At 45.0% G+C, this 16,569-nt stretch overlaps 1 protein-coding gene across 1 annotated transcript in view; it reads left to right on the forward strand.

Annotated features, from left to right (window-relative positions):
• The first annotated feature begins 493 nt into the window (after nucleotides 1-493).
• LOC120808875 (phosphatidylinositol phosphatase PTPRQ) overlaps nucleotides 494-16,569 on the forward strand; it is a 30,008-nt gene continuing 13,932 nt past the window's right edge. The window contains 35 exon segments of the mRNA XM_078083000.1: nucleotides 494-614; nucleotides 696-863; nucleotides 1,181-1,306; nucleotides 1,394-1,541; nucleotides 1,666-1,944; nucleotides 2,041-2,255; nucleotides 2,467-2,647; nucleotides 2,887-3,261; nucleotides 3,349-3,660; nucleotides 4,133-4,281; nucleotides 4,314-4,437; nucleotides 4,514-4,667; nucleotides 4,774-4,880; nucleotides 5,401-5,498; nucleotides 5,776-5,944; nucleotides 6,068-6,328; nucleotides 6,428-6,588; nucleotides 8,232-8,343; nucleotides 8,870-8,978; nucleotides 9,923-10,037; nucleotides 11,339-11,408; nucleotides 11,522-11,721; nucleotides 11,828-12,056; nucleotides 12,164-12,292; nucleotides 12,377-12,523; nucleotides 12,706-12,869; nucleotides 13,175-13,684; nucleotides 13,687-13,963; nucleotides 14,126-14,305; nucleotides 14,406-14,513; nucleotides 14,822-15,103; nucleotides 15,194-15,475; nucleotides 15,834-15,954; nucleotides 16,088-16,242; nucleotides 16,346-16,491. Of these exon segments, the coding sequence (XP_077939126.1) occupies nucleotides 819-863; nucleotides 1,181-1,306; nucleotides 1,394-1,541; nucleotides 1,666-1,944; nucleotides 2,041-2,255; nucleotides 2,467-2,647; nucleotides 2,887-3,261; nucleotides 3,349-3,660; nucleotides 4,133-4,281; nucleotides 4,314-4,437; nucleotides 4,514-4,667; nucleotides 4,774-4,880; nucleotides 5,401-5,498; nucleotides 5,776-5,944; nucleotides 6,068-6,328; nucleotides 6,428-6,588; nucleotides 8,232-8,343; nucleotides 8,870-8,978; nucleotides 9,923-10,037; nucleotides 11,339-11,408; nucleotides 11,522-11,721; nucleotides 11,828-12,056; nucleotides 12,164-12,292; nucleotides 12,377-12,523; nucleotides 12,706-12,869; nucleotides 13,175-13,684; nucleotides 13,687-13,963; nucleotides 14,126-14,305; nucleotides 14,406-14,513; nucleotides 14,822-15,103; nucleotides 15,194-15,475; nucleotides 15,834-15,954; nucleotides 16,088-16,242; nucleotides 16,346-16,491 (6,240 nt within the window). The 5' untranslated portion in view covers nucleotides 494-614; nucleotides 696-818.

The raw sequence follows: 16,569 nt of genomic DNA on the forward strand, positions 1-16,569 counted from the left end.
AACGCCTCAGTAGACTCCCCGTCTGTCCATCATTTCTCCCTTTCACATTCCTGCCATTCCACATGGGCCATTGCTCCTACCGCACCCCACATCCAAGCCAAGCCATTCTCACCACTGCGCTCCGTTATGAGCAGATTGGAGCCAAGGCTTATTTTGGAGGTTAAGAAAATATCATCTCAGACCGGTCTGGCGTGACTGACTCGCTGGCTGTCGGCCGGCCAGACGCATGAAGCCTGGTGGCTTTGCCCACTGAGCACATCTCAATTTAACACTAAGCGCCACCAGATCTCTTTTATCCCTCTTCCTTCCCCTCAGAACGCCCCAGATACCCTCCTCACCTCGCCTCACCAGCCCAGTTCTGGAGGGGCCGATCCCCGTGGTTGCCATGGCGAACTGCTCTTATCCCAACAAAGCCAGAAGAAATTGGGTTGAACTCGTACATCTCTCTCTCTCTCTCTCTCTCTCTCTCTCTCTCTCTCTCTCTCTCTTTCTCTCTCTCTCTCCTCACCCTGAGACCTCTCGTCCTTCTCATAAGGGTTTGCTTCTCGGAGGAAACTACCGTTGAACTTTGACTCAGCGCTAAATTCAAAGTCCAGGCTCGGCTTGAAAACGAGGTAAAGCGAGTTCAGATAGCTCTGAATATACAATCCACAAGGTTTCAACTGTTACAGTTAACATTTTTTCACTCCAAATAGTTTGGGACTTTCCACAGCTGATGTTCTGTGACGCGTGTGCTGTATGTACGAACCTACCAGTGGCTGAAACCACAGCATCCCGGTGGATCAGTGACCGCTCGATGAGTCGGAGGGACATTTGCAATGGGTGGAACAGAGCGCCTGTGGCTACTTGCTAGTTTGTGTCAGGTAAGAGAATATCCATCATGCTTATGGAACTCCATAGGTGTATTGTAACTGTTTTTCAAGTTGCTAAATTGTGTGTAGTAATCCGAGTCTCTCGACACTCCCTCTAATGCATTTGTGTAATTTAGTTGCTTACCAATGGCACTGGTTAGATCACTTTAATGTCCGTGCTCTGCACTGCGCTCGTATGGTGTTGACCAACGACGTTTTCTTTACTGAAGGGTAAGATTGTTGGCTCTTATTAACACTGTTATTGGTGTCAGCATGAATCTAAACCCTCTTGGTTAACCACCGTGCCATGTTACTTTCCACATTCTCAGGTTGTCTCGCTGACATGTGAGCAGCATTTAAAGCCTGTTGAGGTTGAAGTTCTATTTCAGACCTTCCCGTCCACAAAATATTCTGATGCCTACACAGTCACCTGCAGGTCTGCAACTAACCAGCTGGTAAGAACAATGGCATGCCGACTCTGGTCTAGTTTCATTGGAGTTTATTTGTTTTTCTATCTAAATGAATGGTCACATTCTCTCCAGGTGCACGTGGGGCCCATCGATCGCTCAGCATGCTCCGTGCACGAGTGCAAAATGCCGTTACGATTGGTTGAAAACCCAACGGGATATAACATCTCACTGACTGCCAGCATAAATGATACTACACTTGATAAAAAGTCTTTTCTCTTCAGTAAGTGTGTGTGAACTCTGAATACCAATTTCCTGAGGTAGAAACAAAAAGATGCTCGATTAGAGTTTGATGTAATGGCTTCTAATCTCATCTTTACCCTTTCCCTCTTTTTATATGTGTGCAGTTCCAGTCTCTGTGTCCTCACTTAATGTACACAGCACGGCTACTACTGCTCTCCTGGTGTGGAAACTTCACAAAGAACAAACCCTGTCCTCCTTGAGTCTATACGACACTCGCACGCAATCGGTCTCCCACATCTTCAACCTGAACGCATCAGAGTCTCAGTACACGGTGAAAGGTCTCCAGCCCGGCACGCGCTTCAAGGCCAAAGTGTTGGTCACTACATTCCTGAAACACCTGGATGTGACCTTGAGGCAGAGACTCAGCGTTGCTTTTGAAACAGGTATTTTATGTGCTTAACCACAGTATATTCATCATACGGCCTCAATTTGATCATCTGCCTTAAAAAACGACTGTCGATGATAACCACCGTCTCCAGCTCAGTGCCCCACTGGCTGGTTGGCCAGAGGGAGAAGCTGCTACTCCGTGAGGAGGACGGGTTTGACCTGGACTGCCGCCCGGCACGCCTGTAGAGGCTTGGCAGCTGAAAGTCACCTGGTTGATCTGAAGGCCGTGGAAGATCTGCATTTCATATCTTCTCATTTGCTGAAAACGAACCTGCTGCTGCTGTGGACCGGACTTAATGACCAGCAGGTACCTTTTAATAAATACGGTTAATTTTAAAGAGTGATAAAATAGGATGCTTTTCTTTCTCCTCATACCATTTACATTTACATTGCAGAATTGTCGATGTTTCTCACAATGGGTCACATTTGTGAATCTTCATAAATAATGCAGCATTTTGTAATTTACAGATTATTCCTCAAAACCAATCAAATAATTTTTTTTCTTTGTTACCCCACAGGAGGAGGGGCACCCACTCTGGTCTGATGGCTCAGCCTATAACTTGACAAGCTCTGTGATGTCATTACTGCCAGACAATCAGACGGACTGTTTTGCCCTTCAGAAGGATGCCACAGGCCCAGGATACTTTCTCACTCCGTTCTTCTGTCGCATCCCTTTGCCCTTCGTCTGCCACTTCCAGAGTAAATAACTTAATTTTCCTTTGTAACACATGGCCTTTACTGTGCATCCATTATTTAACACAATTTGTAGATCATTCATGCATGGTCTCCAAAATAAATCTTTATTTTCACATGTCCTAACTCAAAACCCATGTTATTATTAAATCTCAGAGTAGAGCTTTTAAGTAGCCCATACCATATTAATTGTGACCATTTTCTTCCCTACTTTGTTTCCCAATGTTTGTCTTGCTCTTTCACAGCTCCTCCTGTGCCTGAAACATTCTCCTTCGAGCTGGTTCAGGTGACAGAGCAACACGTGCTGCTTCGTTGGAGTGAACTCTCACCCTTGAACTCTCTCAATCTTTCTTCTTTTGAGATATTCCTCCAGTACCAAGAGGAGGCAGATGGACAGTCGGGTCAAGACGAAGGACATAGAATCAGGAAGTCAGAGGACAAAAAGCAGACACAGAGCTTGAGTGGTATCAGAAAAATTGTCCGGGTACCCATATTCCTCTCGTCCAGAGAGGTCACAGTGACAGGCTTGTCTCCGGGGAGCGTCTACTCCTTCACCCTACTAGCTTCTCTTCCGTCCGGTTCCACCTGGAACTTGGGACAAACCCTAACTGCGTACACTAGTGAGTCTGCTGACAGCCGCAAGGTCCTCAGGCAACGTCATATGGTAACAGATGTAACTTTAACGTTTTTTTTTTTCTTTCTTACAGGACCTCTCCCCCCTCAAAATATCACTTTCGGCCCCAGTACGGCCAGTCAGATCAGTGTCCACTGGATGCTGACAGGTGGACACTTGAGGGTTGGACGAACCTTTGTGGTGCGCTGTGTGAACATGTCTTCAGGACAAGTGAGATTAGTTGGAATGACCAATATCTCCAGGTTATCCGACACTCGTGGGCTGCAGGCATACGCCGCTGTGATCGGAGGGCTGGAGTCTCACAGGAAATACGGGGTTGAAGTTCACGCCGTCACCCAGCATGGCATAGAGAGCTGTGGACAAGCGCCTGTAACTGCACACACCGGTAAGTCACAGCATGTTTCCACAGCAGAGCTGCCTCTGTTCTACTGCAGGGGAGTAAGCTATGACGGGCCACAGCCAGCCAACAACATCACAACATCAGGGCCCTGAAACTGACAATTAAACGGCCACATTTTTATTATTTACACCAGTGTCTTAATTACTCATACGGTACATCCAAGATGCAACTGTGCCTCATCGAAAGGTGACAAAAGTGAAGTGGCATCCTTTAGAGATAAATACTGTGAATGTATAGTGATTGTAATTAAGATCAGAGGTCCAGTCATGGGTTTCTGTGATGGCCGTTTATCTAAAAAGCATTCATAAAAAAATGTACTGGTCAACCAAAGTGGATAAGTTTGAGATGTTTTACAATGTACTATGTAATTATCCAAACAAAAAGCCTGGATGGTTGTGTAATGCAAACTCTGCTTTACTGTTCGCTGAGGACAAAATAACTCTTCTGTGCCTCTTAGCGCTGAGGGCCCCTACTGGTCTGGTGGCGTTGAACACAACACGAGACCTGAAAGTCTGTTGGACCAGTTCACCTGATGACCCACCCGACGGTTACTATGTCACATCCCACCCACCCATTTATCCGAATCAAACCTCCCTGTGGATAAACCAGTCCGTAACATTTGTGTGCTACAGGTGCAGAAGGTGTTCAGTCAGAGTGCAACGTTTTCCTCTCTGACTCCGGGGAAATTCTACCACTTTGCAGTACGGACCGAGAAGGAGTCCTTCTCAGACAGTTCCCCCGTCACCATCAACATCACTGCAGGTAAGTGCACGCATACAAAACGCCGATCAGTCTTTCTATTTTTTACTAACCACGTGGGTGTTTGTTTACCTGGCAGCCCCCAGCGCAGTGACGATGTGGCTTGCGAATAAAACCACATCATCCATACGTGTACAGTGGAGTGTGGTCCGCGGTGTGTCAAGTAAACTCCTCCTGTCGATCAAAAACAGAACATTCAGTCAAGAGCTGATCATTCGTCATCGGGAGGGCAGGTCAGTGTCACCAAATAAAAACAACAGAGCGCAGTCGCAGTGCCACGTGGATTACTCAAAGTTTGTGCGTGCGAAAACAATGACTGCTGCAGCTGTGCGTTCACAGATCACATAGCTTTGAAGGACTCGCATGTGGAAGCCAATATACAATTGAAGTGATTAACACCAGCGGAGAAAGAAGGAGTCAACCTGCAACTCTGAGCCTCCATACTAGTAAGTTTAACAGTTTAGGACCCAATATGGGTTGTGAGTACCCACAGTGGAGAGAGTAATTGAAAGAGAGAGAGACAGACAGACAGAAATTAGTTCGTGCACAAATTGATTGTAGCAGGAAATGTCAAGTCCGAAGAGAGCTGAAATATGCCAATACAACTGAACATACATCTCAGATTAATAATATAAATTTATATATAAAAATATAAAATATAAAAATTATATAAAAATATAGAGTTTGTTTTGTTTTCCTCTTCTAACTTGTTTCAGCCTTATTTCTCTTCACTAATAATATTTTACCAAAATAGTTTGGTCGTTTGAAACGATGTACGGCACAGAGACACCGGATTTATTCAGTGGATTTACAATGATGATGCAATGATAATACAATGGTTTGTTTAAAGGGAACCTGGGAAGTGTTTAAAGAATATCTATCACACGTGTTTTGCCTATAGTGACCGTTGAGGGTGATTATGAGACCTATCATGGAGTCCCATGCTAACGGGGTTCTTGTCTCCAGTCCCAGAGGCGCCACAAGATGTGGCTCTTTCAGAGCAGATCCTGACATCAGTGTTTGTAACCTGGAGGCCACCGCCAGGACAGGTGGAGGGGTACAGGGTAAGACATGCACTTCACTGCATCGCAATGCCATATTCCTCAAAATGTTCTTTTTCAAAGGACAGAGAAGGCCACGTGTGTTTTGCACTAAGCTGGTTACTTAGAAACCGTCGTCGGTACACCGCAGATTTGGTTACCAGCCCTTTAAAGATGTATGACCCCAGTAGAGGACCAGGGAGAATGACCAAGCACATTACATGCACACACAATATCCACTGAGGGAAGAAAGTGGCAGGTTTATGCAGATGGTAATTCAAACTTCTTTACTTTTTCTCAGCTTGTTTTTGGCCTGCGCTCTGTGGACAGGAAATCGTGGGTTGAGGTTCTTGTCCTGGACGCACGTTATGAGATCAGGGATTTGATCCCGGGGTCAGACTATTGTGTCAGCCTGCAGAGTGTGCTCGGCTCGGACACGAGTGCGGTAGTCCACCGAGAGTTCAGCACACGTAAGAGATACTCATCCACACACGCACACATACAGAAACACACCTGTGAATATTCAGGACAGCATTTCAGGGAGTTTTGAAAGATATAAAAAGCTGTTAGTGATTCCTTGATGCATATTTCAGGCCCGGCAGGAATATGCGCTCTTCATTTAGGCCACGTGAACTCTTCCTCTGTCTCGGTGAGCTGGGACAGTGCGTTTGGAGAGTTTGAGTTTCACAGAGTCACTGTGACCAACACCTCCGGCACAACAACGCACACCGTTCCCAAGGAGGAACGGGTTGCCGTGGTTACGGGACTGGTGGACGGCTGCAGTTACAACGTGAGCGCCGAGAGAGTCAGAGGAGTGTCAGCGGGGATCGCTGCCTCTCTGACAGTGACCGTAGGTAGATGACATTACAAAGGCATTTACCCATCGCCAATTCGATGTCTTTTGTTTTTCCCCCTCTCTCACTCTATTCCTGCCTCTCTTGTCCTTTTATAAGTGCCAGCACGAGTGCGAGGGATGCGTTTCGCCAACGTGTCTGCGCGCGCTTTCTCGCTACTTTGGAAGCAGGCGACTGGTTGTGTGGATCATTATCAAGTCAACCTTCTACCAAACCAGGGAGAGGTCACAGTTTACCCTGCGGGTGATGGATACATTCAGGTACACACGCATCCTCAGTGAAACTCACACGCTCTTCTTTGATTTGAAAAAAAATGGCATCTCTGAACGGACACACCGAATAAAGTTATCACGACGGCTGCACCATAGTGGACTTCAGCAGAACACGCAGTATTATGAAGAGCCGTAAAGCGGTCAGAGGTGGCATTGTAGCGACGTGCTGCAGAGTTATAATACTAGATGTTCAATCTGCACAACCGTACACATGCACGCACAAACATGTAAGCTTCTTTGTCCCTCCTCCCACTCGACCAGAGACGTCCCGCCCCAGGCCATCTCTGCCCGGCTGCCAGGTGTCAGATACCCCCAAAATGTAACCTTACACACCTGCACACACACTGAGCGCACAGAGTACAGGGTTGAGTAATCAATCTCATTATTTATTAAGTTGGCTTCATAAGCTGAAGCCTGAATCATTCATTTGCTTTAGGAGTTCTCCCTAGAGAGAGAGAGAGAGAGAGACCACAGGGAGAATGTTAGCCCCGTGCTAATGAGTGGATTCACTCACCTGCGTTGTTTGCCGCACACATTTTGGAATACCTCAAGACCAAGAGCGGTTAATATCCAATTCCTGGACAACTAACCCTGTGACCTTTACTCATGCCGCTAACCAGCTGGTAGAGCGTGGAGGCATTTGTCTTCACCCCAGTGGATTACCTGCAGATTACCTGCAGACCATTGCTAACCATTACTGCCCTAACACTGGATGCAGCTCCACTGGCGACACTTCTAACCTGCTGCGCCTCAACTAAAGCTAACTCTGCTAACCAGCATGGCCTTCTCCTCACTCGTCACGTTGCTCACACTCTGCCTCGTACAGGTACACTCACAGGTAAGAATTCAACATCAATATCGGACATCGATGTGCACTTAGATGTTTATAAGCTCGGATGTTAAGAAATATCACACCTAGAGACTGTTTATCATATTTCTGGTATGTAACATCAGGTATGAGTGTATCACAATGCAAACATATTAATGTCACAGGTTCAAATGTATTAACGCAAAATGACTGCAGCACAGTTCTTCGGTTCTTCTGTTGCAAAAATATATTCCGAGACAAAAATGCAACAACAAGCTGTCAAATTGACTTGTTATGATATTTTAGTTCGCTACATAATGAAATACGGAAGGCTGAGCGCCCTTTAGGTTATTACATATTTTTTTGTAATTTAGCTTTATACCGCGCTCTATTTTGGGAGATTTGTCAGAGGAGTGCTTTATTTTTTACTGTTCTACACTAGTAATTGCCAACCAAGCTTGTGTGTACATGGAATGCTTGTGCAGTTCTGACAGCTTGAAACAATTGGATCAGCCTATTTGAAAAAATAAATTTAAAACAAATACATATCATCTCTATATATTCTGTTTATATTTCCGAAAGCACTGAAAAAAGGATTGCCTAAAATGTCCAATTATAGGTTCACAATTATGAAGATCTGCTGTCAGAATATCTAGAGTTGGACTGTTGCCAAATCCAGCAGTAATACATTTCAATTGAGAGATAAAGCAATGTACGATAAATTATCACCTTTGGGAAATCATTTTTTTTATTTTAAACACGCTTTTATTGACATTGATAATTAACATCCAGTTCAAAAGTAAACATGCTTTGCTTCCTGCAGGCTGATGTGGTAAATGTCACTGCGGGGACACGATACAGTGTGACGGTCTCAGCAGCCTCCTCCTCCAACATCGGCCCCGGAGTCAGCCGCATGATCAATACGAACGAGAGTGGTGAGTCGCACACACGCTGTTCACCGTCCTTTGAACGGCTATAGATTTTGACCAATAAAGAGTCATCAGGTTCTTGTCTGCCCTCTGCTGTTTAATTCAGTCCTTCATTGCAAACGCACGCACGCGCACACATAGAAGGAACGAGATTAGTACAGTTGGTGTGTGTTTAATTTCTCTTCGGTAACTTAAGACTGGGCTTTTGAACCGCAGGATGAATGGCTCTCCGGTGAATGTCATTGAAATGCCACTACTGTGTGGGCTTATTCATCAGAGTGCGGCCTCAATTGCACTCTAATTGACACACTCAAAAAGACGCTTGGAGGATCAGTCCCCACAGACAACACGGCTATTCTTTAAATGACTGTGGCACTGTGCAGTCTTGAATTTTGATGTACGAAAGGTATTTAGCTAAATATGTGTGTTGTTTTTTTGCTGTTTTTTTGGTGTTGAACACATTAGTGTTGTGGAGAGACACTCTTTTGCTCTGTTGTCTCATTCACACACTTGAACATTTGGTTTTCTCCAGTGGCTGGCCCACCGTTAGGCCTCGAAGGAGAGGCTGTGGGCTCCAATGGTATTCTTCTCTCTTGGACGATGCCATCTGATGCCAACAATGTTGACGGATATGTCATCAGGTAAGTAGTTGTTAGTAAAAAAAATGTTTTTCTTTTGTTTAGGTGTGGCTCCACAAAGGCTGTAAGTGTCAACGTCACAATGCAGGAGAATAAAATAAAATAAATTATAGTTGCAACCAAAAATGAGGCGCTAACTCATCCTGCGATCAGGAAAATATAAAGTCTCAAATAAACAAATATTCAAATAAAATGTGAGAAAAAGAGGGATGCCAATATAGGGAAGAAGTGGATACTTTTTGTTTATAATTATCAATTATTAAATACTGAATTTCATACAGAAGACATCTTAGTGTATAAGGAAATCGAAATTCTAGTCTAACATTTAACTCCTGGTTTCTAAGTACCTTTGTGTACAGTGTATTACACGCAGGGGAATGAGTCCATTGCTGTGTTTTCAAGTCAAGTCCTAAAAATGCTTCATTACAAGTTAAATGATGAAAAATCAAGTTATTATTAATATTATTAGCAACAGAGATATTATAAAGAACTTTTAACTGGTTAAATTCAACACCAATGCCTTTATATGACCTATATAAATGAGACCATTATTGAGAAGATTTTCTATTCCTGTAAAATCATTTTTAATGCTTGTTGTTATTGAGAAACCGCTTTAAAAAATTAAAATTAAAAGTAATGCAAGACCACCAGAAGGTCCTTAAGCTTAGACTCCGGCAAGGCAGCGGTTCCTCTTCCACTTAGAAGCAGAGCTTTGCCTTGCTCAAACAATTCATGATGAAGGTTCCCTGTAGAAGTTTTAGAACAAATACATTTTAAAAAGTTGATTTGTTTTGATACATAAAAAAGAAAAACAATGTGAAAAATGTCCCTTCTAAAACATAAAAAGTAGAGGTAGCATTGAATACAATTGTTGAGTATATTCTCTGTCATTGAAGAGAATGTACATCTTTTACCAATGAGCTCTGAAAGTGACTTTCTGCCTGTAGGTACAAGGAGGTGTGTCCCTACCCAGATACCACCTTCACACAGGTGACCAAGTACCTGGACGGTCCTGAAACCCTGCTAACTGACTTTACCTCAGGGTCCACATACCACATTGAGGTAGGATATACAACTCAGGATGCATTATTTATGACCATTAAGATGCAGCTGGTAGGGATTTACCCTGTTGAACTCATTTCGCTTATACGGAATGAGACATGAAACAATTGGAAAAAAAAAAATATATATATATGTATATATAGCCATAGCAAAAATACATTTGATGCATCAAAAGTAGTCTAAAAATGAATAGAATAAGCAACAGAAAGTCCGATCTTCCTGGACTCTCCTGCGGGCAGATCACAATGGGGCCGGACTATTCTCTTGATCTGGCTGAATGCTGGTAATTGATCTGTCCTGATTTCATTATTAATCAGGTAAACAGATCTATGGATCAGCCAAGGTTCTTTCCACTGTCTGTTGTCACTGAGCTTGAATGTGATCATGCTTATTAGTTTTCAGAATTCATCAACCCACAATGACCTTTATACCAGTGGACTCTGTGGGACTGACCCACATCATGAGAGCTGCACATTCTGTATGTGTGTGCACGCGTCTATGAGTTTGTGTGCATGTATCGTATTACTTCTTCCCACCTTGGAGTGTTTCAGCCAAAACACCAAGCCGTGAAAAAAGCTGAGCTGACAGACCAATAAAAGTTGTATTCATGTTTATTTTACATGAGCTGCATTAATTGTAGATACTGTAAAGTTTTGGTAGTATCTAGTAGTAGTACTACTACTGGGGGGGGGGCAATTTGAGTAGGTTATTTTGCAATAAACTGTACCATGCTGGGGTTTTTTGCTCTCTGGGCATAAACCTCTGTGTGTTGATTTTCTAGTATTCGAATGGAACATTTATAACCCTCCCCCACCAAAACCCATTTAACACTGTGTTTAAAACACGTTCTATTTTTGCTACATATCAGATTGATTTGGGTGTGCATCTTCTGCAGCACCTGCCCTGCTGACAAACTTGACGTCAAAGGTTGTTGAGAATAGATGTTTCAAGATATATTTAGCTATGCATCAGTCATTATTGTGCATTTAGATTAATTCCGACTTTTGCCTAGTAATACAATTTTTATTTTGATTTATTGTCATGAATTATTTATCTTTCATTTTGATTTATAGTTTAAATCTTTGAGAAGATTAAAGATGCAGAGGCTGAATATCTGTTTACATAGTCTTGACTATCAGAGGTATAATGTTATATCAACGTTGATCTTGTTTTACAAGGAACACTGAATCTCCTTTTGCTTACAGTGATTAAGCACTTAATCTGGATCGGATAACTTCCCATTGACAGGGACATTAATTGATGAATAATGACTAAGTAAAACCATCTCTCTCTCGCTGTAGGTGGCAGCCATATCTCCAGCTGGAACAGGAGCCTTCAGCAAATCTATTTACATAAAGACTGCTGAGTCCCGTGGGTGTTGATGCACGCAATGATGTCAAAGTCTGAAGTAGTAATTGCGTATACAGACCATTGTTTGTCTGACTGTGTGTAAATTGACTTGTGTGTGTGTGTATCTCCTGCAGCCCCTGGCCTGGTGACAAACCTCACCGCGTTCGCTCAAAACCACACCTCTGTCATGGTTACCTGGTTCCTGCCGCACCGCATCAACGGTCTCATCACAAAGTTTGCCGTCAAAGCCAAACACGCTCGTACCGGGCAGACGGTCCGCACGCTGGAGGTCAATGCAGAGGACATCATGATCGGAGCGCTGCCTCACTGCAATGTAACGCACTACACTGACACCTTCGGTCCTCCTCAGTGTTATTGTTCATTTGATTTCTTATATAATAATGCTTCTTTGTACATCATATATGATTTCCAATGCGCAGGATGCGGCGGACATCCTGTCCCGAGCGACTCTCAGCCCCTTGGAGATCACCGCGTCGTCTTCACTCATCACCCTCTCCGCCATTCCCCCCGCGGCCTCCTGGAGTGTGCCCATATCAGTGGGCGTTGATCAACTGCGACCTTACACCGCCTATCTGTTCGAGGTGTCTGCCTTCACGTCTGATGGAGAAGGACAGATAGCCTCCACCATGGTCCGCATGCCAGAATCAGGTCTGGCGAAAGAGGCAGAATTTAATCGTTTAATTTGTGACGCATATTAAGATGTTGCAATATGTACTGCCTGCAGTAATCTTTGTATGTCTCATTGTTTATGGCAGCCCCAGAAGACCCTCCCCAAAACTTTCTCGTATTGAACATGACGTCGAGATCGATCTCCGTGTCCTGGGGCTCTCCCAACATTATCACAGGAAAATTCACCTACGTGCTCTACCTGTATGGACCTACAGGTTATTAAACATAAACAGCATATGCAGACTCACACTCTAAATGGATAGAAATCCATACCGTTTTCAATTTCCCATTCATTTCAGGATATTTGTATGAGAACAGCACAGCAGACACGCGGCTTGCTCTGACTGGTTTGACCCCCTACACAAGGTACACGGTGGCCGTCCGAGCCAAAGCCGCTGGGGAAGTGGGTCCGGCGGCGGAGGAAGATGTAGTTACACCCCCCGAAGGTGAGACCACTCATAAACTGATTTACTAATGAACGGGGTTTTGCTTTTAAATGAAGCACAATGAATTCACTTACTCCCTTAAACACACGTTGCAGACAGAGATGTTTCTGAAACACACAAAGTCCTATACGTGCTGATTTTCTGTCTGGTGTCTGATTCTCTCCGGCTCCATGTCCGAGTAGCACCCAGTGCTGTGCAGGACTTGATGGCTGAAGCCAAAGATTCCGTTTCAATCCTTGTGAGCTGGCGAATGCCTGCTCAACCCAACGGTCCAATCACCAGCTATAAAGTGCAGGTTCTCGTTGGTGACATTTTGCTGCAGGACATCACCCTCTCTGCAAAAATGGTAGGTACCGTGTTACGCCTCTATAAGGCACCATGAATGTATCCCATTACAGTATAGCGCTGTTCTGATTCTAGCCTTTTTCAGTTGAAAGGTTCGGATGAAAAATGACGGTCTTTGCATGAACTTGAAGTTAAAAAAAAATAAACGCCTGTGCAACCCATTAGAACCGTTTTTAAAAACATCCTCAATCACAATATGAAAGTGTCCACTGTCTACTAGATCAAGTAGACATTGCTTTAAAGCCCAATGAGCCAAAATGAGTGAGAATCCTTTCAGGCTATAAAATGTCATTTTTCTTCCCTTAGAATACAACTGGTTTGAATGGAGACGCGACGCTTCCCTCTGATGTCCGTAACAATCTGGGACGGCGTAAGAGATCCGCTGATCTCAGTCTGGTCACATCCCCGCCGACTTTCACGGCCTCCGTTTCACACCGCACGCTGACCCCTGCCACTGCGGCCAGCCGCACACACTCTGAACAAAGAAGTGCTGCTTACTTCGCTCAGGCCGATGCTGAACCAACCGCTGACTCCGTGCTCACCGAGAAGCCCGCTACCAGTTATGTTTCCGCTTCGCTCCCGAACATTCAGTCTACTGACTCTGCATTCCCTCTTACCTCTGTGCCGCCTGCTACACCTCCGCCTTGGCTGACAAAGCAATCGCGTGCTGGGGATTTGACCTCAGATTCGTCTGCTTTGACCCCGACCCCGGGCCAGCTCCGCTTGTCCACGCGTGACACATCAGTTACGAGACACTTTTTAACACGTAACAGCGCAGCAGCTTCTGTTACAGCAGGTGAGAGAGTGCCGGCCCCTTAACACTGCTTGCATCGACTTCTTGCAGGCCTCGATACAATATGTGTTGCTTATCCTATGGTCGTGTGTGTGCGTTTTGGTCTTGTGTTTCCATCGGTGCCTGTATACATGTCGCAGGCGTAGCGGTGAGAGAGGAGGTTATGGACCTCTTGTCCGAGGAGCTGTCTTACCTGGTGTCGGATCTGAATCCCTTCACCGAGTACACGTTCAGGGTGACCGCCTCCACGACGGTGGGACAGGGTCCCGCAACGGATATCGCCGAGAAGACAAGCGAGCAGGGTAAGTTGTCACATTATATTTAGCTGATTGCTTTTATCCAAAGTGACTCACAGTAAGTGCCCTCCCCATGTTTATGGGTATGTTACATAACCATTAACTATAATAATTCCTGCAAAACGTAAAAGCATTCAGATTCCCTAACAATGTCTGTATGTGTTTTAGTCCCTAGCTCAGTGCTCGAAGTGTCCTATCAAAACATCAGCTCCACCTCCATACTGGTGAACTGGGTCCCACCACTCAACCCCAATGGGCGCATCACACATTATACCGTCTATGGCGTCAAACTGCACAGTTATCAGGCACTTGACTGGTTCACTAACAGCACCAGCATATTGATAACAGGTAGAGCAACCGACTTCTGTGCAGAGCTCTGTGCAGTCATTGTGATTATCACCATCCTCATGAGACAGATCTGACGGTAAATATCTCCTCCCATATATAGATTTGGACAAGTATACTGGTTATAAGCTACGTGTGGCGGCGTCTACAGCCGTGGGAGAGAGCTCGCTGACGGAGGAAGACGACATCTTCGTTTTCACATTAGAGGACGGTATGAACTTTACACACACTTCGTACGGCATTTTTTGGAATATGAGTGCAAGAAACAAGAATTTAGTAATGGCTGTCATTGATTATCTGAATGGAATTAAAACTGTTCAGTCAAACTTAAGAAAGAGGCCGAAGGCATTAAGTCTGTAAAGCCAGTTAAATCTTGTTGCCCTTTTGCTGGCGGTGAATGAATATCAGGGAAATGAAATAGGATATTTGATATGCAGCAGTTATTAAGCCATCAATATTTGATGTGATGCAAGGGCAGCTATATCTTTTTGGTCAATGATTTTTCTCTTTCTTCCTCAGAGCCTGACTCGCCCCCCGCCAACCTCTCTGTGGTTGACACCAGCCCCTCCGCCGCCACATTGGCCTGGTCGGCACCAGAAAAAGCCAATGGAGTCATCCAACATTACGAGGTCCGGTATGAGAACGAGTCCTACTCTGCGTCAATAAACGCGTCCTCCAACACAGTCACTCTGATGAACCTGAGGCCATTCTCCTACTACAACGTGTCCGTGAAGGCGTACACCCGATACGGCCACGGCAATCAAACTTCAGACACTCTATCCCTGCGGTCCGGAGAGGACGGTGCGTTGACGGCTGCACCCGCCCATGTGCTCAAATACACTACACAATATCTGCCGTTCAGGTTTGAATGAAAGTGTGTTCTGTCTTCAGTCCCCGGCAGTCCTCCGTATGGCGTCACGTACGTGTCGGTCAGCCCCAGTGAAGTGAACGTGACCTGGCGGCCGCCTCTGCTGCCTAACGGGGTCGTTACCCACTACAGTCTGGAACTGAGGAATTCCAGCCACTACCTGAACCTCACCTCCCCTACCAACTACATCCACATCCGGCATCTGAGGAAGTACGCTCACTACCGCGTGGCGGTGCAAGCACACACGCGCGTGGGGCCGGGAAATTACAGCAGCGAGCAGCTCAACATCACCACGCTGGAGGACGGTGAGCGAAACGGGTGGGAGAGGGGAAGGTTTGGTTTTCACTTCCAGGACACTGCGCGACCACGTCGTGATTGAGTTCAAAGGGAGACTTACTAAATCTGACTTCCTCCTTCGTCTTTTCCTCCTGAGTAGTCTAATGATGTTACATCACAGGTATTTCAGGCCACGTTCATCCATCAACTAACTCGTTTTTCATTTCAGGGCCGCATTATATGTCTTTTTCTACCACGTTCCTGAGGGGCTATATGAGGTTCCTTTATCCCCAATGCAAATAAATCTTTATTCCTCATTACTTCTCTCCTTTGATGAGCCATACTCCTGTTTGTGTTATCTCACTTGAAAGTGTTTCTGCTGCTCAGCTCCAGATACACCCCCTCAATTCCTCACCGCCAGGAAGTTGTCAGACTATAAGGTAGAGCTGTCATGGCAACCGCCACTTTCAGCCAATTCAGACATACTCTACTACATTGTCAGAGTTTGGTGAGTGTCTAGAATCTCCTTCTCTCTCTCTGTGTGAGACTGTGTGACTCTATTGAAAAGCTAAAAGAATGGTTTAAAAATAGCTATTGAAAAAAAGAGCACATTGCAACATTAATGGTTGCTCTCTTTTTAGGAATGAGACGATTGAACTGCAGCAGAACGTGACACAGACATCAGTGGTTATTAATGGAGACTCGGAGAGTCGCTACAATGCCTCTATCTCCAGCTGGACCCGACTGGGAGATGGAGGAGTGCTGACGTCCACCAGCTTTACCACCATCGATGCAGGTGCTGGATTTTGACGGAATAGGTCATCCTCACATTCACGACTTATCGTGCATTTGTGTCATATTGTAACTCAATGTGTGTCCGTGTGCTCCCTGGCTTTCAGAACCATTTGACCCCCCCCAGAATGTGACATTTGAAAATGTGACTGCCTCCTCCGTCACCTTGCTCTGGCTGCCTCCGAATGAACCGAATGGAATCATTGTGCACTATACTATTTATTACTCAAATAACAACAGTGTGGCTGAGCAGGTGAGATGCATACCATTTGTATCTAATATACAGATAGGTTAAAGATTAAAACTGCACAAGCCAATATTAACATTTTAC

Source organism: Gasterosteus aculeatus, chromosome X (assembly GCF_964276395.1).
Source record: "Gasterosteus aculeatus chromosome X, fGasAcu3.hap1.1, whole genome shotgun sequence".
Classification (NCBI taxonomy): Eukaryota; Metazoa; Chordata; class Actinopteri; order Perciformes; family Gasterosteidae; genus Gasterosteus; species Gasterosteus aculeatus.